The sequence below is a fragment of the Giraffa tippelskirchi genome, chromosome 12 (assembly GCF_054371585.1).
Source record: "Giraffa tippelskirchi isolate mGirTip1 chromosome 12, T2T-mGirTip1v1.2.pri, whole genome shotgun sequence".
NCBI classification, from domain to species: domain Eukaryota; kingdom Metazoa; phylum Chordata; class Mammalia; order Artiodactyla; family Giraffidae; genus Giraffa; species Giraffa tippelskirchi.
Window position 1 is genome coordinate 25,062,751 of NC_137286.1, and position 22,859 is coordinate 25,085,609.

The window sequence follows — 22,859 nt, forward strand, 5'->3', positions numbered from 1 at the left end:
AGGGCTCTGATGAGTAAAGAGGGAGAGACTGGAGTTACAGATGTCCAGCTCACACCATACCATACTTTTTTCTTAAGTGTTTACATAGCAGAAAAATAGAAAATTACCTCTTGAAGTACAGAGTGTTTTTAGGAAAAATATTTTGATCAGAGGTGTTAAATTGTCACTGACAAGCTTAAAATACCTTAAGGAGATAAAATACTCTTAATCTCCAAACAATATATAGAATATACGAATAGATAATCTATATTAATTTATATTATCTTTAAAAAGTTATCTTCTTATGGTATCTATTAATAACATTAATTGGAAATATTCGAAGAAAACAATAAATAAGTGACTGATAAATGTATTTAAAAACTCATTAATCTAGGGATTTCCCTGGTGGTCCAGGGATTAAGACTCCATGTTTCCAATGCTAGGGGCACAGGTTTGATCCCTCATTGAGGAATTAAGATCCCAAAAGCTGCCTGGGCAAACAATAAAACAACAACAAAACAAATATATATTTGTTCCATATACACACACACATATGGAACAAAAATAAATATTTGTAACATATTTCATTAAAAAAATTTAAAGTCAGTCTATTAGAAGCAAGAAATCCTACCAATCATAAATATTTATTAATAAATCTGTCTACCGTATAAGCAGGCTTCCCAAGTGGCACAGTGGTAAAGAACCACCTGCCAATACAGGAGACATGAGTTCGATCCCTGGGTCAAGAAGATCCACTAGAATAGGAGATGGAAACCCACTCCAGTATTCTTGCCTGGAAAATTCCATGGACAGAGGATCCTGGCAGGCTACAGTCCACATGGCTGCAGAGTGAGAATGAGAGACTGACCATGCACACACACCCTGTGTATGTATGCATACGTATGTATGCATATGTATGTATGTACGTGTGTGTGTGTACAGTCACTAAGTCATGTCTGACTTTTTGCAATAGCATGGACTGCAGCATGCCAGGCTTAACTGTCCTTCACTATCTCCCAGAGTTTGCTCAAATTCATGTCCACTGAGTCAGTGATAGCAATAGCAAGGAGAGATTAGAAATTCATGTTCCCTGGGTCAGAGATACAATAGCAAGGAGAGATAAGAAAGCCTTCTATAATGATCAATGAAAACAAACAGAGGAAAATAATAGAATGGGAAAAACTAGAGATCTCTTCAAGAAAATTAGAGATACCAAGGGAACATTTCATGCAAAGATGGGCACAAAAAAGGACAGAAATGGTATGGACCTAACAGAAGCAGAAGATATAAAGAAGAGATGGCAAGAATACAGAGAAACTACACAAAAAAGATGTTCACGACCAGATAACCACGATGGTGTGATCACTCACCTAGAGCCAGACATCCTGGAGTGCAAAGTCAAGTGGGCCTTAGGAAGCATCACTACGAACAAAGCTAGAGGAGGTGATGGAATTCCAGTTGAGTTATTTCAGTCCTAAAAGATGATACTGTGAACATGCTGCACTCAATATGCCAGCAAATATGGAAAACTCAGCAGTGGCCACAGGACTGGAAAAGGTCAGTTTTCATTTCAATCCCAAAGAAAGGCAATGCCAAAGAATATTCAAACTACAACACAATTGCACTCATCTCACAGGCTAGCAAAGTAATGCTCAATATTCTCCAAGCCAGGCTTCAACAGTATGTGAACCGTGAACTTCCAGATGTCCACGCTGGATTTAGAAAAGACAGAGGAACCAGAGGTCAAATTGCCAACATCTGATGGATCATTCAAAAAGTAAGAGAGTTCCAGAAAAACATCTACTTTTGCTTTATTGACTACGCCAAAGCCTTTGACTGCGTGGATCACAACAAACTGTGGAAAATTCTTCAAGAGACAGGACTACCAGACCACCATACCTGCCTCCTGAGACATCTGTATGCAGGTCAAGAAGCAATAATTAGAACTGGACATGGAACAACAGACTGGTTCCAAATAGGGAAAGGAGTACGTCAAGGCTGTATATTGTCACCCTGCTTACTTAACGTTACATGCAGAGTACATCATGCGAAATGCCGGGCTGGATGAAGCATAAGCTGGAATCAACATTGCTGGGGGAAATATCAATAACCTCAGATATGCAAATGACACCACCCTTAGGGCAGAAAGTGAAAAACTAAAGGGCCTCTTGATGAAATTGAAAGAGGAGAGTGAAAAAGTTAACTTAAAACTCAACATGCAGAAAACTAAGATCATGGCATCTGGTCCCAACACTTCACGGCAAGTAGATGGGGAAAAAATGGAAACAGTGAGAGACTTTCTTTTGTGGGCTCCAAAATCACTGCAGATGGTGAATGCAGCCCTGAAATTAAAAGACGCTTGCTCCTTGGAAGAAAAGCTATGACCAACCTAGACAGCATATTAAAAAGCAGAGACATTACTTTGCTGACAAAGGTCCATCTAGTCACAGCTATGGTTTTTCCAGTAGTCATGTATGGATGTGAGAGTTGGACTATAAAGAAAGTTGAGCACTGAAGAATGGATGCTTTTGAACTGTGGTGTTGGAGAAGACTCATGAGAGTCCCTTGGACTGCAAGGAGATCAAACCAGTCCATCCTAATGGAAATCAGTCCTGAATATTCATTGGAAGGACTGATGCTAAAGCTGAAACTCCAATACTTTGGCCACCTGATGTGAAGAACTGACTCACTGGAAAAGACCCTGATGCTGGGAAAGATTGAAGGTGGGAGAAAAAGGGCAGGGCAGAGGATGAGATCGTTGGATGGCATCACCAACTCAATGGACATGAGTTTGAGTAAGCTCCAAGAATTGGTGATGGACAAGGAAGCCTGGTGTGCTGCAGTCCATGGGGTCGCACAGAGTCGGACAAGAATGAGCGACTGAACTGAACTGAGTTGGTGATGCCATTCAAGCATCTCATCCTCTGCCACCCCTTCTCCTTTTGCCCTCAATCTCTCCCAGCATCAGGGCCTTTTCCAGTGAGTCGGCTCTTTGCATCAAAGGTCCAAAATACTGGCGCTTCAGCTTCAGCAGCAGTCTTTTCAATGCATATTCAGGGTTGATTTCCTTTAGGATTTACTGTATACTCTAAAAACACTAAATCAGTTTAACTTTACAAGTAAAGAAAAAGAATTAGAAGGAAGCTCCTTTGAAAAACAAGGTTAAAAAGAAATAAATAATTGTTGCTGTTACCTCACTATAGAAATTTATTCTTTTATAAATGTTTTAGGAACACACAACGTTTTCAGGGGTTAGTTATTCCCCTAAGCACTGGCCTGTCCATCAAATATTATATTAACTTCTTTCTTTGTGGTATATCATCTGGTTTTGAAATATTTCCAGAGTTGTTCTGCTGTCTTGATTGAATTTAACCAACAAATGTATTTATCACTGAACACTTCCAGAGTTTTCCTTCAGTGTTACACTGACTCATGTGCATAATATGTCACTTTAAAATATAACTTAATACAGCCTATTGCTTCCTCTGCAATGCCCCTCTGGACATTCTTGCAATAAAAAGTTTCCTTTAAAAGATGTTTTCATAGACAAAAAATACTTAAGTATCCTATATTTTTTGCTTGAAACCTGCTTGACAAGCATCACATTTGATCTGAAGACATTAGTTTATTTAATAGTTTTATAAATAAGGAAAATATGTAAATATTAACACCATCAGAATAACAATTCACATAACTTCAACTCATTATTTTTTACCAAATATTCATGTTATTCAAATCATGTAGTCACATAATTTTATAGCAGGAAGGAAATGTTAGCAACTCAATATACAAATGAAAAACTGAGGCTGTAAATGGTTAAAGGATCTATGTAAAACACAACTTCCTACAAAGATAACAAAAGACTGACACTAGTGACCAAGACTTACACCATTAGCTGCTGTTCTACTAGAACCCAACAAGCAAGTAGCCGATGGTAATTCATAATGTATTGCCCTGATAATCTCAATATATCCATGGGCTCCTATCTTAAGTACATGTTTATTATCACTCACCTAGAGCCAGACATCCTGGAATGCGAAATCAAGTGGGCCTTAGGAAGCATCACTACGAACAAAGCTAGAGGAGGTGATAGAATTCTAGTTGAGTTATTTCAATCCTAAAAGATGATGCTGTGAACATGCTGCACTCAATATGCCAGCAAATATGGAACACTCAGCAGTGGCCACAGGACTGGAAAAGGTTAGTTTGCATTCCAATCCCAAAGAAAGGCAATGCCAAAGAATGCTCAAACTACGACACAATTGCACTCATCTCACAGGCTAGCAAAGTAATGCTCAATATTCTCCAAGCCAGTCTTCAACAGTACCTGAACCGTCAATTTCCAGATGTTCAAGTTGGATTTAGAAAAGACAGAGGAACCAGAGATCAAATTGCCAACATCTGCTGGATCACTGAAAAAGCAAGAGAGTTCCAGAAAAACATCTACTTTTGCTTTATTGACTACGCCAAAGCCTTTGACTGCGTGGATCACAACGAACTGTGGAAAATTCTTCAAGAGATAGGAATACCAGACCACCTTACCTTCCTCCTGAGACATCTGTATGCAGGTCAAGAAGCAATAATTAGAACTGGACATGGAACAACAGACTGGTTCCAAATAGGGAAAGGAGTACGTCAAGGCTGTATATTGTCACCCTGCTTATTTACCTTACATGCAGAGTAAGTACATCTTGCGAAATGCCGGGCTGGATGAAGCATAAGCTGGAATCAACATTGCTGGGGGAAATATCAATAACCTCAGATATGCAAATGACACCACCCTTATGGCAGAAAGCGAAAAACTAAAGAGCCTCTTGATGAAATTGAAAGAGGAGACTGAAAAAGTTGGCTTAAAACTCAACATGCAGAAAACTAAGATCATGGCATCTGGTCCCATCACTTCATGGCAAGTAAATGGGGGAAAAATGGAAACAGTGAGAGACTTTCTTTTGTGGGCTCCAAAATCACTGCAGATGGTGAATGCAGCCCTGAAATTAAAAGATGCTTGCTCCTTGGAAGAAAAGCTATGACCAACCTAGACAGCATATTAAAAAGCAGAGACATTACTTTACCAACAAAGGTCCGTCTCGTCAAAGCTATGGTTTTTCCAGTAGTCATGTATGGATGTGAGAGTTGGACTATAAAGAAAGCTGAGCACCACAGAATTGATGCTTTTGAACATGTGGTGTTGGAGAAGACTCTTGAGAGTTCCTTGGACTGCAAGGAGATCCAACCAGCCCACCCTGAAGGAAATCAGTCCTGAATATTCATTGGAAGGACTGATGCTGAAGCTGAAACTCCAATACTTTGGCCACCTGATGTGAAGAACTGACTCACTGGAAAAGACCCTGATGCTGGGAAAGATCGAAGGCCGGAGGAGAAGGGGATGACAGAGGATGAGAGGGTTGGATGGCATCACCAACTCAATGGACATGAGTTTGAGTAGGCTCTGAGAGTTGGTGATGGACAGGGAAGCCTAGCATGCTGCAGTTCATGGGGTCACAAAGAGTCGGACATGACTGAACGACTGAACTGAACTGAATGGAACACTTCTTGCTTTTTGTCTGCCCTGTATTGTACACAAAATCTGACATCCCTTGGTACAGCTTGACTTTCAGGACTCTCTAACTGACTTGCACCCTAGCATATCTGAATAATGGTTTAAATATCCTAATCTAGGGATGTTATAGAATTCCTTTTATAGTTATCTTTTACAATATACAAAACCACATCAGCTAGAGGATGGTGCTACTGCCATAAAAAGGGCTACGTCCCAAGTCATCTGTTTAAGCTGCTATGTAGCCACGTCAATTGGAGAAGGCAATGGCAACCCACTCCAGTACTCTTGCCCGGAAAATCCCATGGACGCAGGAGCCTGGTAGGCTGCAGTCCATGGGGTCGCGAAGATTCGGACAAGACTAAGTGACTTCACTTTCACTTTTCACTTTCATGCATTGGAGAAGGAAATGGCAACCCACTCCAGTGTTCCTGCATGGAGAATCCCAGGGACGGGGGAGCCTGGTGGGCTGCCGTCTATGGGGTCCCACAGAGTCGGACACGACTGAAGCGACTTAGCAGCAGCAGCAGCCACATCAACACCTCGCAGAAAAGGGCCTTTGGAAATTCTTAACATTCTGAAGATAAATACAAAGGTATGACACAGCTCTTTCTTTTTTGCTAAGAATTTTCTATCTTGTTAGTAGTTGTTTGCATCAAATAAGAAGTGACTGCTAAAAGATATACTTAACTTATTATAGCTATAAGCTTCCTTGTATTAGTAGGAAGAAACCCTTTTTATTTTATTTTTACTTTTTTTTTTTTTTGGCCATGCTGTGTGGCTTGTGGGATCTTAGTTCCTCAACCAGGGATTGAACCTGGGCCATTGGCAGTGAAAGCAGAGAGTCCTAACTACTAGACCACCAAGGAATTCCTCTATTTTATTTTTTAAATGATCCCAATTTCTTGTCCTAAAAACCAAAAATAATGTATGAAATTAAACCCTACGGATGAATCCATGTCTTATAACAGTATAGGTTATGGAGTAAAATGCCTTCATAATACCTTCTGCTATCTCTGTTGCTAACTATAACTCTTGCATATATAATTCCATTATACTTTTATAATTCAGGGTTTTGAAATGCTTTTGAACCATTAATATATTTTCCTGGTTAAAATTCTTTGAGATGTTCTTAACAAGAGTCTTAGATAATGAATTTGGGCAAACTCTGGAACAGTCTTTACAGTATTATCATTCTCATTAATTTTCAGAACTACCCACTGTGTTGAGATGATTGTCATGGGCCTAAGACTTCAATTTGGCTAAATATTTTTGCATACATTTCAACATATAAGTAACTACCAGATGTTTAAATGTTAACTTCATATAGAAGAAATGGTTAAATGTATTTACTTTTATCTCATGATTTCTTTGTAACACTAATTCTCATTTTACTATTTCCTTATGTATTCCACTATTTCCTCAATATTTTGGTCTACAATGGGCCAATAACTCTAAAATCCCTTCAAAGATAAAACAATCCTTTAAAATATTTCAGAATTTAAACCATTTACACATGTATAATATTTAATATATGTAACATCACTAATTTTTTAAAAGAGAAACCTTATATAGTGATTTACCCATTACTTTAATAAAATATACAGACTTCATGTAAAGCACAGGATTACACTTTTTTTTTAACAGACTTTTTCATTTATATTCTTATTTGGCTTTAGCAACCTGATATATGATTCTGCCCTAACCTGTCAGAAAAACGATGGGTAGGAGGCTAAAAACAATATCACTTTTAAGAGAGTTACTGCAGTACACAGTTCTGTACTTTCATCCAGTTTATTCGTTTTTCTTTGCCTCTTTGGTTATCTCTGAAGACTGCTCCTGTTTCCATTGTTTCATCCTTCAGCATTCACATATCAGAGCAATAAGTATTTCATTACTGGTTTATCTGTCCAGAGGCTTGAGAAGCGGTAACAATTAACCCTCCCTTCACAGTGATTGATACAGGCTTTGCTTTCAATTTGTTCCACTACACAGATCATGAAATTCTGAATGCAATCATCCTCATTGACCTACACTTTCAAACACACGGCTACAATGAGACGAAAGTAATTATTAAAAGGAACACAGGACTACTGAGATCTGAAACAAAGTCTTTTAAAAATCTGTTAGATGACCTTCTGGTAAAATTGGCAAATTCTCATGTTAACGAAAATGATAGCTTTGTGTCCCTGTCTGAAAATATTCAATCCAAGCTGATCAATGTATAGTGTGGTGATTGTACTGACTGCAGTGTGTACTTCGAAAATACAGAAAGCCATTTTAGAACTGTTACAAAGTAGAGATAAACTGTCAACACTGTAGCTTAATCTGCCTAATTTTTTTTTTAAGGAAACTAAACTTCCTGCTTTGTGTATAAAGGATCAACATAGACCAAAGCAAAGAATCAGGACTGGAAAAGCAATAGCTTTATTCTGTAAGAAGACTTGCATACCTGAATCCTACATTTTCCCTCTCCTCCTCCCTTTAGATGAAGATTCACAGTAAGAAATGAATACATTTTTCACAAAGTCTGAAAAATAGCTTCAAATAAATATTAATCTACTGCAATCGATATATATGAGGAATGGAGAGGGGGGAATGGGAGAGTGGTGACTAAAAAACTATATTAAAACAAGGGTTGCAGTTAAAGAAAATCAGGGTGGAAAGCAAGGCAGCAGGCCTGAGGCTCTAATCACAGAACAGAGTGATGGAGATGAACCAATACTGCATGGATTAGCAATGAATTATTTTGAACCGTAATCATATGCCTGCACAGAAGAGAGGCAAAACTAGCCATTACTCATAAACTGATCTGCTGATTTCTTGAGAGAGGTGGGGGCAGGGGGATGAGAACAAATTCATATGCTAAACTAATTCAGAATAATGAAAACCTAAAGATGCAATTACACTTCAAGTTACATTCTATTTTTAATATCTACCACATACTACATAATATGAGGTATTTACAGTAGAAACTATAAAGTGCTTGGATTCGAGTAGGATTAATCCAACCATTTTTTCTAAGATTAGGATGTGAGATATTTACTCCACTCCATTTTTTCTTGTCCAATAAAACCATTTCTGAATACCTTTAATACCCCCAAATATAAAACACTGAAGTATTTCGTTATAAAGAAGAAACAGTACTTAAGGAATTAACTTCCTTTGGATAATGGGAAAAAAATCATACCAAATGAAGATTCGATTGTTAGAACTAATTTTGTTAGGAAGAAAAAAAATCAAAACTGCTGGTAGCACGAGATTCCTGAGATTCTTATGAACAGACTGTTTAAATGAAGAGCACTTTAATCAGTAGAGGAATCCTCACGTTTCTAATGTCTTGCTGTGCATTCTGCAGGTTATAGTAGCAGCTGGTAGAGGTCATATATCTTTTGTGAGCATCCCAAAAAGGCTCACTGCCAGACTGTTAAATTATGAATAAGCAATGAACAAAAGAATGCAGATACGGTGGTGACAAGATAATCCAAGCAAATTTATCTATGACAAATTTCACAGGATTAACAAATTACATTTACACAGAACAATAAAAATGTGCAAAAAAATGATGAGCCTACTTTTCCTTAAAGCATTAGGAAAACAAAAAGTCACAAATCCTCTGCATATATTTAAATTTAACTTGATCTAAAGTAAGACATTTATAATATGTTTAAGATATCTTTGTAACATTTTCCCATTTTAGGTAGATATACACAAACTTGGTATACTGGTTTATATTTCATATATGTTACATTGTAAAGAATACACACACACACACACACACACACACACACACATATATGGCTTATTATAAATCATGTATACAAACATAGTGAAATCTACAATAAATAAATGTCATCCCATTCATTTATATGAATAGAATGGATGTGTTTTTAAGAAACAGATTTTGAGAAATTATTTGTGTAATTTGTGTAATTATTTGTGTATTGTGTAATTATTTGTACTAATTTCCTCAATTAGTACAATATATATTAGCTACCAAAATATCCTTATTCACTGATGTCTCCATTTTCAAGGACCAGAGAGAGAGGTTCTGAAAACAGTTTCAATTATTCCACTTGCTCCTACCAAAACACTGCAGTCTTTCTGAGTAAAGAGCTTCTGCACGAAGTTTTTAGAACTAGTGCCCTTTTCTGCAGTGTTACAATAGCAGAAAAGAAAATTCACAGTTGGTGGAGGGGATTGATTTCAGCTATATTCATTAAAGATGACCCTTAATCCAATATTAAACTTCTCTTTATAATAAAATTATTTGTATTAACCTTATAAATGAGAAAAGCCCCAGTCTATCAGATAATAAGATATTCCTGAAATGACCTGTGAGTCTATAAAGTGTTCTTAAAATGCTATGTGGCAATACTTTCCAAAATATGTGATAAATATTCAAGTTTTAGTGTTATAGACAACTTCGGTACCAGAGTCAGAGCCCTTTAATACTGCACTGGCATACTGATGATAATAAAATATTGTTATTGTTCAGTCACTAAGTCATGGCTGACTGTGATCCCATGGACTGCAGCAACCAGGCTTTCCTGTCCTTCACTATCTCTAAGAGTTTGCTCAAATTCATGTTCATTGAGTTGGTGATATAATTTATTTTAAGATGACCTAAATGCTGTTTTAAATTTTGTAGCCTATTTTTCACTTATACTTCCTACTGATTGTTGCTTTTAATCTTCAATATTTTAGCAGAACATTTCTCTAAATGAGCTCTTTCCAACATCTCACAAGTCAACCTATCCTTTATGTAAACAAGAAATTTTCTTAATGTGAAAGTGAATGTTTAAGTTACACAAGTAAAATACTCAGCTCTTTCAACCACAAATACTCAAGCACTGCTTATCTAGTCCTTTCAAGCCCTGAAATTCCTACATTTTATTCTTACGTTGAATAAGCTATTTGGTTGACAGTATTGCATCTAAAAACAGGAAGATAAATGTGGTATGCTTGTCTACTACCTCAAATCTAGCATATGTTCTACAAGGAGCAGTGATTAAAGTCAGATGTTACAAAGTTTCATAATCTTCAGACACTAAGTTGTGTCCAATTCTTTTGTGATCCCATGGCCTGTAGCCACCGGGGTCCTCTATCCATGGGATTTCTCAGGCAAGAATACTGGAGTGTGTTGCCATTTCCTTCTCCAGGGGACATTCCTGACCCAGGAATCGAACCCGAGTTTCCTGCATCAGCAGGCAGATTCTTTACCACCGAGCCACTAGGAAAGCCCTTTCCAAAAGTATAGCTTTTATCAAAGATAGCTTTTGCCAAAGAAATGTTACATACCAGACCTACCTCTGTGATCCTCCCCCCCTCGCCGGCATTAGAGAAATTATTACCAAGACTTTCCTTTCTTGAATGTCATAAGTGTGTGAACATCCAGGAAGAGAGTGGGGAGAGCTAAATGATAAGTTATCACTTATGTATTTATTATGGTCCATTTTTAATATGTTTTTAATTAAATGAGTTAATTAATATATGTAAAGCCCTTAGAACGGTACTATATAAATGCTTGCTGTCATTATTTTAATGCCAGGTAATTTGGCAACAGGCCAACCTCCCCAAACCCTTATACATCTCAAAAGAATATATAGAAACACAGGCAGTAAAGTGTATTATGCTTTACCCATTCAGTGGCTAAACCATCCCAAAATAAAAGTCTCGGCTGTAGTCTTTAGATTAAATTGTGACACACTCTGAGGCAAGAATAACAGGAGTGGCAAAGGTCCATGAATACTTCACAGTCTAAGACCAAAGAGGCCTATGTACATGGCACACTGATTCTTCAGAAATCATTCAGTGAAAAGCCTTCCCCGAAATATAGATAGCTGTGGAAGGAAGGAAGGAAGGAAGTGAAAGTTCCTCAGTCATGTCCGACTCTTTGCGACCCCATGGACTATACAGTCAATGGAATTCTCCAGGCCAGAATATTGGAGTGGGTAGCCTTTCCCTTCTCCAGGGGATCTTTCCAACCCAGGGATCGAACCCAGGTCTCCCACATTGCTGGAGGACTCTCTACCAGCTGAGCCAAATGGGAAGTCCAAATAGCTGTGGAGCTTGCCCACAAAACTACCGGAATGTTAATGGGTAGAGTGAGAATAATTCATTGATTCTTTCTCTCACTTTAGAAACACCGTATTTCTGAATTTCTCCAAACATCTGATGAAGGACCAAGAGGCAGAGATCTAGTTCACTACTCAGCACATACAGTCTTTCTGCCTTAAGAGCTCTCTGGCATGGGCTCAGAAATCCCTGACTCTAGAAAATTTGAAAAATGCAGGGCGCCTCCACACTGCAGTTAAGGTACTACATTTCTACAGAGACAAACCTGATTTCAATCTCTACTCTACCACCTTCTTTGGGAACAATATGCCTCTGTTTTCTCATCCATAAACGGGGATATTAGCACTTCCCTTGTAAGGCAGTGGGGAAACCAATGAGAAAATTACTAGGAAATATTTAATATTTGTTTCAAAGGGCTTTGTAACAAGTAATGTCCAATAAATCTTTATTATCATATGTGATCATTTTCATTTTAAAATCCCAAAGATCTTTTAAATTTTTTGCTATTAATTCATTTACAACATATAACATCTTTTCTTTCTTTCCCCCAAGAACCTCTAATTATTTTACAGTCCTTAGTTACAATATTTTACAAGTGGAATACCTGTCCCCCCAGAACACTAAGCTAACAGAAGTCAAAGGAGATAAGGAGCCTTCTTTACAGGTCCATGAATTCTCTACTTTCTACTCTTTCAGAAAAGGGTGTTTTCTGGCCCTGGATAATATTCCACATATCCAATATATGGACAAGTCTATAACTAAAGCAACTGCTCTTACAGGGTGTATTATTCACTACTATCTCTGGCACAAGTCAGGGCGGTCCATTGCAGAGGTTCAATAAATAAAGCTGAATGAACAAACCAATCAATAATTATAGTTGAGGCCCACGAGCAGTTTGGACAATGGCAATGTGTGATTTTCATCTTGCCTCTCATGATTTTGTACACGAGACCACAAGCATGCCAATTAATTCACCAAAACGTTATGCTTCAGACATGTATACAGACAGCTTCAAGTGCAGTTTAATCTTGTCACTGCCCTAGTAATTTCAGCTATAGTAGCAGTCACTTTCCTCTTACTAAGCTATGCCCTGCTTATGCACTACATTTTTACTAATATCACTGCAAACTATTCTACGTAAGGTTCTATTGAACTTATTAGTGCAAACATCCTACTGACACTAATGGGGCCCAGCACAGCAAAAATACCACTCAGTTACAGTTGGTTTATTACACTGCCCAACAAGGGGAAAAAGTAAGAAAGAAAACAGGCTCTATTTACTATAAAAACACTAACATCATTAAATGCAAAGCAAACATAACTGAATTTTCCCATAAATTTGGGAAGTTCTTAGCTAGTCATAGTACAGATTTCAATATTTAAAGTTTTACATGTTCCATTGTGTACAACTTTGGAAACATTTAAATTTTTAAATTAATATTTAATCACATAAACAACTAAAAATTTTAACAGCCTAATCCTTCCAGTAGGTATCAGCCATATCCTTTGTATGCAATTAGGAAATGTTGATAAAACACTTGAAATTAAATTCCAAGCCAATAGTTGTGCAGAATCTTTTTTAAAGTTAATTCAAGAGATGAACGCTATAATACAGAAAAAGTAGCCATGTGAACATAACAGGGGAGGGGCTCTCACGTGTGTTTAATTTTCTTTAAATTTAGTCAGTGGCATTCTGCATAGGAAAGGGGATCACTGGAATCACAGGAAAAATATGAAAACAAAAATAGACTATCTAAGGGTCATTATTAATAGGAAAGCACTTAAGGAAATTTATCAGAGAAAATCATTATCAGAAGTGATTTAGATATCTCTGGGACATAGCCCCTGCAAATACCCTACAAAATATAAAGCTCAAAAGCTTAAAAAATAACTAGATAAAAGCTAGACTGCCTAAATCCTCCCCCCACAAAAAAAAAAAAGTACTGCTTTACAAAAACATGTACAGTATAGAAACCCCCTGTCACAGAAAACCTTACCACAGAAGAGGGGACCCTGGACATCAGATCCCATTTCAAACAGATGCAATTTTAACATGCCAGTGGATCCCAAACTAAGATCTGGGCTAGAGCAAAAGAGTTGAGAGGTTTATGGAAACTCTGGCATTCCCATAAAACAGATCTATTGTAGGTAGAGCAACAACTGTGTAGAAGAATCTGGGGGAAAATTCAAACTTAATATTGCCAAAAACACCAGGCTGTTCCAATTTGTACATCAAATTTAAATTGTAATATAATTCTTACCAACTCATTGCTGAACAAGATACTAATTTCCCACAACTTTCAGTCAAATATAAAAGTCGTATTCGTAAGAATATTTTTAAAGACCACAGGAACTAAAACTTTACTCATAATACCACTAGGTGCTAAAAAAAAAAAAAATAACTCATGTAACTTTTTTTTTTAACCAAAAGCATCCAATAATGTTCGATTCGAGTTTGCTCATAACAAATCAAATCTAGTAACAGGCATATTACAGATTTGAAGTAGCTATGTGTCTCTCAATTTATAAATCAGAAATTGGAAATAGGAAAGGATGCTGTAATGTGGGAGGGTCCTACATAATAAAGGTCTTTATAACTCCTGGCTCCTGAGCTATACAATCTAATATCCTCTCCAGTGGTTCTGTGATATGCCCATGCATTACAGTTCTTGTTGACAGTCTGTTGCCTTGGAAATATTTCATTATTTCAGTTTTTCCATTTGTAGACCCTTGGCCTTGTGATATGAAGGCCATCCTATTTCATATTTTCGATTATCATTTAAGCAATCTTGTGGAGCTATTTATATATAAGCAAGTGTTAGACAACGCATATCATCATTTATCACTCTGTGTTTAAGCTTACATTGTAGAAAGAAATGCCTCCAAAAAAGTCTTCACCACCACCTTTACTTTTTAAACCAAAACCCCTGTGCTACTGGAATATGCTTTGCAAACCAGCATGGGCATATCACATGCTTGACACTTCTATCTAATTTTCTTGGTTTTACATCCACATAGTGGAAAAACTCTGTGGTAGTACTATATAATTTGCAGCCTAATGGAGTTTTTTTGTTTTTGTTTTAATCAAACGAGTTTTAACACACAAGGTTTTCAACTTGTTCTTTCAGGCTCCAAAGAGACATTTTCTGCGTGTATGAGTCAGAGGAATTTAAGGAATACTAAATAATAACATAAGACATTATCAAGAAAAAACTTATTTTCCCAAAATTTACTCTGTAAACATTATTAGGAGGAAACTACTTTTGTACTGTATTATTAAACTCAGGTCAGATATGTCATAACTAAACAACAAGACAATTCAAAAGATGTATTTTTTTTCTCTACAAGTTTTGATACTGGTATACGTGAAAAACAATACAGAAAGTGTCCATAAAAGCCTTTAAGAAATCAATGATTTGGAAACGTTTTGAGTAAATGGGAGGAGATCACTTAAAGCATGTCCACAGAAAACCATCTTTTGTAAACATACTTCTGTCCAACCGTTACAGAGAAATCACACTACTAACCAACAAGTTTCAGGCACAAAGTGCACATAAAGGTGAATTGACTACTTAGTTGAGCAAGTAACTATGAAAAACACCCCCTCCTGAACCAACCATCTGATTTCCCATTTCTCATTACAAAACCAAATCAAGGAACATGTGTAATGTTTACACTTAAAGTGTTAAGAGCATTTAAAACCCTAATAACAAAGGAAACCCTTGGGGCATAAAACAACTGTTTGGATAACGGGCCAAGTTTGTGGTTATTACTGTTTGAAACATTTAGTTTATAACTCCTTTCTTCCTTTCCTCTGTACCGCTCCTTCTGCCCCTACCTCCTTAGGACTCCTCCCTCTCCCTACAGGTTAAACCTTCCCAGATCCAACCTTTAAAATGACAGCATCTGAGCTGAACAAGAAGATGCTATTAAAGGGCATTAAATTAAATACAGTATATCCTCCTACAACTTCAATCAGAATTTCAGACCAAGTGTTATTTAGTTCAGCTCTCAAGTGGAGCAGAATAACAAATCGCGCACTTTGATTTACCTTCTTCGAATGCCAAATGGAGACAGGTGATAAAGAACGCGCTCATGCACAGGCTATGAAGTTTCCTCTAGAAATTAATTCTATCTTCAAGATTCCTATCTCAGAGAAATTCCCAAAATGGCACACAAATAGGCCTCTGCTGGAGAGATTACTGGGGCCATCCCAGTTAAATACATTTACTACCAGAGAACTGGGGAAGAAGGAGGCAAAGAAAAAGGAAAGAAGGGAGGAAATCAATTATAAACTTTTGACTTTAAAAATTATTCATCACCATCTTAAATACGAAATAATTATTAAAAGCTTTGCACAAATGCTCTGAAAATTAATCTTTCTTCCTACAAAAGTAAAGTACTTAATATGTGAATTTTCATGAAACACTTAAGACTAAATGTTCGTTTTAGCTTTATGAGTTGTCAGGTAGTTAATGCTAACCATCTTTAACATCTTTAAAAGCTGAGCTGTGTATGATTTACTCCCAGGTACATGATTTATATAGAAATAAGCTAGAGTTTAGAATGAGTCACTTAAGTATCTACTTGAAATTATTTTCTTAATCCTGACAATTCTGCGGTCCCTACTGAATAAAGGAAACAAGCCATAGTACAAGTGAAGCTTTTTAAGGCAATAGCTTGTTTAAATATCTCCTTAACTCGATGGAAACTACAGGGTAAATGCTATGTTGTATCAAAAATAAAACTGCCCATGTCAAAACAATTAAATCTTACTACTATGGACTTCCCTCATCTTTTCAAGTTCACTTAAGCCTGTGAGGAAAGTAAACATCGCTGGTTGGGGGCCGGGGGCGGGGGTGCACACATCTAACCGCATTTGTTTTCCTCAGGAATCAATGGGTAACATTTCATACTTCCTACTGAGCATTTCCTCTTCTGAGACAGAGAGAGAGATTCACTTTGCTCAAACCAATATGCTATATGCAATTAATGTCATTAACGCTGCCAATTAATAGCAAATAGGAGTCCAAACAAAGTAGGCTGGGTGGACAGCGGGAGGGAAAAACCACGTGGGGCGGAGGGGTGCTTAGTTACTCTGAAATCTAACAATGCCATTCATGTAGGACAGTTAAGGAAATTGTGAAGACAAACTCCCTTTCCCTTTTGGCTTCGGTGTAACTAACTTCAAACAGACATGCTCGGCTGAGCTCCCTGCCTGGATATGCAGTTCTCCCCAGGAACTTTTTAAAACACAGATCCCCAAACAGTAACTAACGGGACAGAGATGCTCCAACTGTCGGCACATTTTGGATCTCGCTGTTGGCTGCCTCATTGGGACTGCAGGGTTTTCTTCTTTTTTCCTCGGGGGTAAGGGGGTGGGGGGTGGGGGGGTGTGGAAGAAGAGAGTGAATAGGAGGGCAGTGGAGGAGAACAGAGGGCAAAAGCAGGAGACCCACGAGTTAACGAGGCTGGGGGCGGCAGCCCCGGCGGCGGGGAGGCGGCCGCGCGCCTCTCTCCGCCCGGCCCGGCCTAGCGGCTCCGCGCGGAGACAAGCCCCTCCACGACACCGTCCGGGCCTGGCGCGAGCTCCGCGCTCCCCGCCCCCGGCCTCCTCCTCCTCCTCCTCCTCCTCCTCCTCCCCTGCTCGCCAGCCTGCCCTCCCCCTCCCCAGCCTCATTCCTTCCTAGAGAGCAGCTGCCAAGGGACCTGCGGAGGCCCCGGGGATCCCCCGGCCCCCCCACCCGCGCCGCTGCTCCCCGCCACACAGCAGCCCCTTCGTTTTTGTTTCTCTCTTTTTCTTTTTTTCTTTCTTTTTTCTGCTTTTTCTTTTTTTTTTTTCTTTTCTTTTTTTTTTCTGTCAACGAGTCACTCTATTCGCCGAGCCGAGGAGGTGCGACCGCTCGGAGAGCCTGGCGCCGCCGCCGCCGCCGCCGCCGCCGCCGGAGAGCCCGCTCGCTGCCGCAGCCGCCGCGGGCGGACAATGCGCGCGGGGACCGCGGAGCCGCCTGCCCGCAGCCCGGGTTCCCGCGGGCTCGCGGCCCAGGAGGCGGGCTGCGGAGCGGGGCCCGCCACCTCGGCGGAGGAGGCGGCGGCGGCGGCGGCAGCGGCGGGAGCAGCCGCCCCGGCGGCAGGTTCAATAAACAGAAAAGTGTTACCGTTCTCGCCTGGAAGGATCCTGCTGAAAGCTGGGCTTGGTGGGCGCCATCTTCCTGCTATTTTTTTTCCTCTCTTACTTTTTGCCTCTCTCCCCACTCCCGGGGCGGGGGGCGTGGGGAGGGCGGGGGGTGTGCGTGTGCGTGTGGTGGCGGGAGTGAGTGCGGGCGTGCGCTGCGCTCAGCGGCGGTCGGGCGGGCGGCGGCCGTGGCCGTGGCCGTGGCCGTGGCGGCGGCGGCGGCGGCGGCGGCGGCGGCCGTGTTGCTGAGGCGGGGAGGCTACGGAAAAGTAGAGGGGCCGGAGCCTCGCCGGCAGCCGGCCGTCCCCTCGCGCCGCCGGTGCCTCTCGCCGCAGGTCGCCGCCTCCTCCGCCGCCTGCGCCTTCTCCTCCCCCTGCTCTCCGGGCGCCGCCGCCGCCGTCCATGCGTCGCAGAGCCCCTGCGGCCCGGGCCGCTCCGGCTCCCGAGACATGCCCGGCGCGGAGACAGGCGACCGGCGGCGGCGGCGGCGGCGGCGGCGGCGGCGGAGGAGGAGGGGGAGGCGGCGGGGGGGTGGGGAGAAGGCGGCCGCGCGGCCCCGCGGGCAGCCCGGCCCAGGGCCCCGCCGCCGCCGCCGCCGCCTCAGGGTTCTCGCCCTCGCGCGCCGCCACACCCCCCGTCACCCCCGCCGCCGCCGCCCCGAGCCGGCCGGGTGGCAGGTGGGACACACACCCTCCCGGTGGGGGGCGGGAGGGGGCCCTAGGCCGGGAGGGGCGGGGAGGGGGGGGAGGAAGCGCTGGGGGTTCCCAGCTTGACCGCTGTGAAAGTATTTCTGGGCATTTTCCAGCTGCTTTGCTCCAGAGCGCTCTCTCGCACGCAGACACACACCCCCCTCCTTCTCGCGCGCTCTCTCTCTCTCCCTCTCTCCGTGTCTCTCTCTCTCCTCTCTCTCTCGTTGGGGGACTGGGAAGCTCGGCTGCCGGCGCAACAACGCCACTCAGTTGCAGTTTCGAACACTTCCCTTCTCTGGAGTATCGCGGCCAGGAGGAAAGAAACAAGAGAGAGAGGAACTGGGAGGCCCACGGCAGCGGGCAGGGCAGCCCGGCGTCCCGGGCGCGCCTTCGGGGACAAGCGGGTGGGGGTGCGCGGGCGGAGCGGCCCGGAGAGCCCCTCTGGGCGGGCGGAGCGGCGGCACAGGCTACCTTGTGGCTTGGGCGCTCTCAGCAGCATTTCCAAACCCGGAGCAATCTGTATTATTCACACACATATCAAGTCTGCAGACCCCGGGGTTCACATCTGAATCCCCAGGAGTTTAAACGCAGTTAGATAAAACGCTTCTCCCGACTGGGCACCTGGGACCAGACCGGACTCGGGCCCTCTGGGATCAGCCGCCTCCTTATTTTACAGCTCAGAGAGGCCTAGAGAAAGGGCCACTCGGTGCAGGGCCAGTGCTGGAATCCTATTGCCTAGGTAGCCCCTGGTCAGAGATTATTCTCCACTAAACCGCTTTGCCGGGTGTGCGCAGCTTTTTAGGCAGAGACTTGGATCAGTCATGTGTCACCCAGGAAAGTAGAAAGGACTCCCAAAGCATTTCTACTTTGAATAAATGAGAGCCAGACGGAAAACATCAATTCTAGGAGAGGCTTTGCATTTTACTTTAAACTTAAGAAAAAACAGACCCTCAAAGAGGTCCCATTCAATTCTACCATTTCTGTACAGTGGGGCTGAGAGTCAGAAACTTGGAAAACCTAAGTGGTTTTCATGGCAGACGTGCTTAATCTGCATGATGATGTTTGAGTTCTCTTTGGAGTACACTCTACAGGTAGGAGAAGATGAGAGTGATTGAAAAATGAAGTGAAGTGGAGAGTGTTAAATACAAAATATACATGGGATGGAAGACAGAGGAAAAAGTTGCCTGCTTGGAAGTTCTGGCTGCAAGACAGTCAGCTTAGGGCGTTTCTACCAAAAGATGACAAATGAGAGAAGCTTGTATTCTCCCAACAGGCAACTCTTTGCTTGAAAACCCCCTTATGCCTGTCACTTCCTCATCATACTCTCTGAAAGAAGTTAATGCCTTTTTTTTTTTTGTAAAATGATGTTACCATTTACTATAACAGACATATCCAGGTCTTAAGGTGGAAACTAAAGTCTGTCCTTCACAGCCCCTACTGCATAACAAGTAGGTGGCCCACATTCCCAATAAAATTCCAGAGGACAGGGGACTTGCAACTAAGACCATGCCAATAACCTTCTAGCCACACCCCCCTTGACTCCCTCCCCTGTCCCCAAATTAACTAAAATTAAAGGTAGTAACAGGTGTCATCATATCTGAGTAATGAAATGGAGAGCTACGTTTTTCACAGCTAGCACCTTCTCTTCTGTCAACATGAGAGAACATAAAAAAGAAGAAGGGAACACGACATCCCAAAGACAAAAGTTTAGAGTTGATTCTTTTTAAAGCTTTAATCTTTAGAACTGCAGTGGGATTCAGAGACTTGATAAAGTGGCCCCAATTCAAAGATGAAGGTGGAAGCATTGAAGCACTTTCAGGGTTAGAGTGGAGGACCACGGAGGATTACCCTTGGGTGCTCCTGACTGGCAGGGCAATTGGCCCTGGGAAGATCTTCATGGTGACAGACACCAACACTCAGAAAATAAACATAAAAGCTGGAAATTCATGACCACTTCTTATGCCCAGTTCATATCTTAAGGGTTAGTTGAAGTTCCCCGGAGTTCCCTGAAATCCTCCAAAGGCCTTCTGACATTTCTGACCCTTGACTCCCTACTTCAGAGACCACATTATTGTGACTACTGCCTGCACTTCCTAGTTAAAGTGACCGATGGATTCTATTGTCATTTAAATGTTTTATAAGTGACAAAAAAACAAAAAACTATACCTGAATCATGAGAAGGAAAAATGAATTCTTCCCTGGTCCTTTATGTTTGAAAAATTCCCAGATCTTTTGTATTAAAGGTTCTTGTAATCACTGAACTAAAACAAGACTAAAATAATTTAAATAAAAAATCTCTTTGACAAGGAATAGCCTCTTTTTGACTTATTTTTAAGACTCTCTTTTTAAAACTTCTGACAATACTCAGAGCATATAATGAAGTCCTCTACAGAATATATGCAATACTGGGCATCAACTTGGAAAACATTCAGTGTGTTATGCAAAACCTGCTCTGGTCGCTGAGCCATTGGTTAGAAGGCACAAAATATGGCAGTGATAGATTATCTTAACCTTTTCAGTTTAAACACTGTTGGTTCAAATCAAAGGTTCTCAAATCAATGAAGTTTGAAATACAAGGTAAAAATAGGAGCTCTTATTTGAATTATGCATTGTGTATATTTTAAGTTAAATGCCATTGGCAAATCTCTCAGATGTTTAATCGTGTGCAATCTGGGAAACACAAATATTTAATTTCACACTTTCATGTGTTCTTTTTTTCCCTCCCATCTCTTATAAAACTGAATCCCACAAATGGGAAGCTTACCTTTCCTACTACATTATTAGTTTTTCTCAGCACATTTTTGTGGATTACATTTCTTATAAAATCTTGAAACATCACAAGTTGTCCTTAAGGAATAACTTCAGGGTTCCAGGGCTGTTGGTGGTGCTGGTGGTAATATTTTCCCCCTTTCTTTCCTAATTGAATCAAATGATGTTTACTATCTCAATGTCACACCCATAATTTTTTTAAAAAATATCTATAAATGTTTGAAAGAAATGCAAACAAGAAATATTTGAAAACTTCCTTCTTAAAACCTAAACTAACTTTGTAAAATTTGCTTCCTAACTTGTATCTCTGAATCTTATCATTTGCATTATAATACGTTTAAAATGAATACTTAACAGCGCCAAGGAGACTCGGATTTCTTGCTGTATTTCCCTGTAGTAACAGGTGACAAGATAACACTATTATGTAGAATTCCAAGTCTAGAGCTTCTCCTGAAAACCGTTCCCATTCTGTTTGGAAACAAATGATCAATCAGCCTCAGGTGATCAACTGCCCCCCTGGCTGCCCATCAGCTCGGGTCCGCACCCGGCAGAGGCACTGAGAAAATTCCGCTGAAGAGGACGGGGATCCCAAAACTTTGCAAAAACACCTTGTGCTGTGTCTCAGACTTCGCTGTAACTCCTTGGCTACGCGGGGCTGAGACTCTGGATTTGGGGCCATGCAGAACGCACGGGGTGATACGACTTCGCCGGTACACTGGAGTGCCTTTCAGTCTGAATTGTGAATGATTATTTTTTTCTGTCCTATCTATAGAACGAGGGGCAAGCAAAGTGAGCCCTGGCGATGTGCATGTGTGTTGTAACGCCTAAAACAAGAGGCAAAGTGAGTCCCACCCCAGTACCCCGGAGCGGGGTACACTATCCCAGCCCAGGCGGGACTACTCACCGCTGCTGGTAGGAGGTGATGCCCTGGACGTTCTGCGGGGTGCCGTTGGCCGCGGCGCCGGCCCTCCCCATGCCCGCGCCGGCCGGCACCCCCGCGGCCGCCCCGCCGGCCGCCGCGGCCGTCACCTGCACGCTGAAATCCGGAAATATTCGGATCATCGCCGCGGCTTCGGCCCCCGGGCGCGGCGGCTCTGGGCTCGGGCTGGCGGGGGCTCGGGCTGGGGCTCGGGCGGCGGCAGCAGCAGCAGCGCGAGCAGCGGCGGCGGCAGCAGCGGAGCCAGGCACCAGCCTGCAATCCCATTAGTGAGCCGCGGCCACTGTGCGCGGCGGAGAGGCGCTTTGATGTGCGCGCAGCGGGCTGGGGGGGTGCCGCAAGCGCGAGGAGGAGGTACGGGGGGGCGCGTGCGAGGGACTTGCAAACAGCAAAACGTGTCAGGGTGGGGCCTTTTTTCCCTTTTGGGGGGCGGTGGTGCTCCCCCCTCTTTCCAGGATGTTGCTCTCACTGGCTGCTCCGGCTGCGCCTCGCGAGCCCAGCTGAGGGAAGAAGGGGAGGGGGTGGCGGAGGAAGGATGCACCGGGAGGCTTGGAGAGGACTTGGCCGGTGCAAGGGAATGACGGACTGCGAGCGGAGGGTGCCTTTCTTTCCCGCCCCCTCAACACATACAGACGCACACACATACACACACACACACACACACACACACACCGC

The 22,859-nt window shown here is 42.0% G+C and overlaps 1 protein-coding gene across 1 annotated transcript in view; it reads right to left on the reverse strand.

Moving 5' to 3' along the window:
- The window catches only part of NPAS3 (neuronal PAS domain protein 3), a 925,755-nt gene extending 903,282 nt beyond the window's left edge, over positions 1–22,473 (reverse strand). Inside the window, exon 1 of the mRNA XM_081547992.1 lies at positions 22,152–22,473. Within this exon, the coding sequence (XP_081404118.1) occupies positions 22,152–22,309 (158 nt within the window). The 5' untranslated portion in view covers positions 22,310–22,473. The remainder of the gene's footprint in view (positions 1–22,151) is intronic.
- Positions 22,474–22,859: the final 386 nt, after the last annotated feature.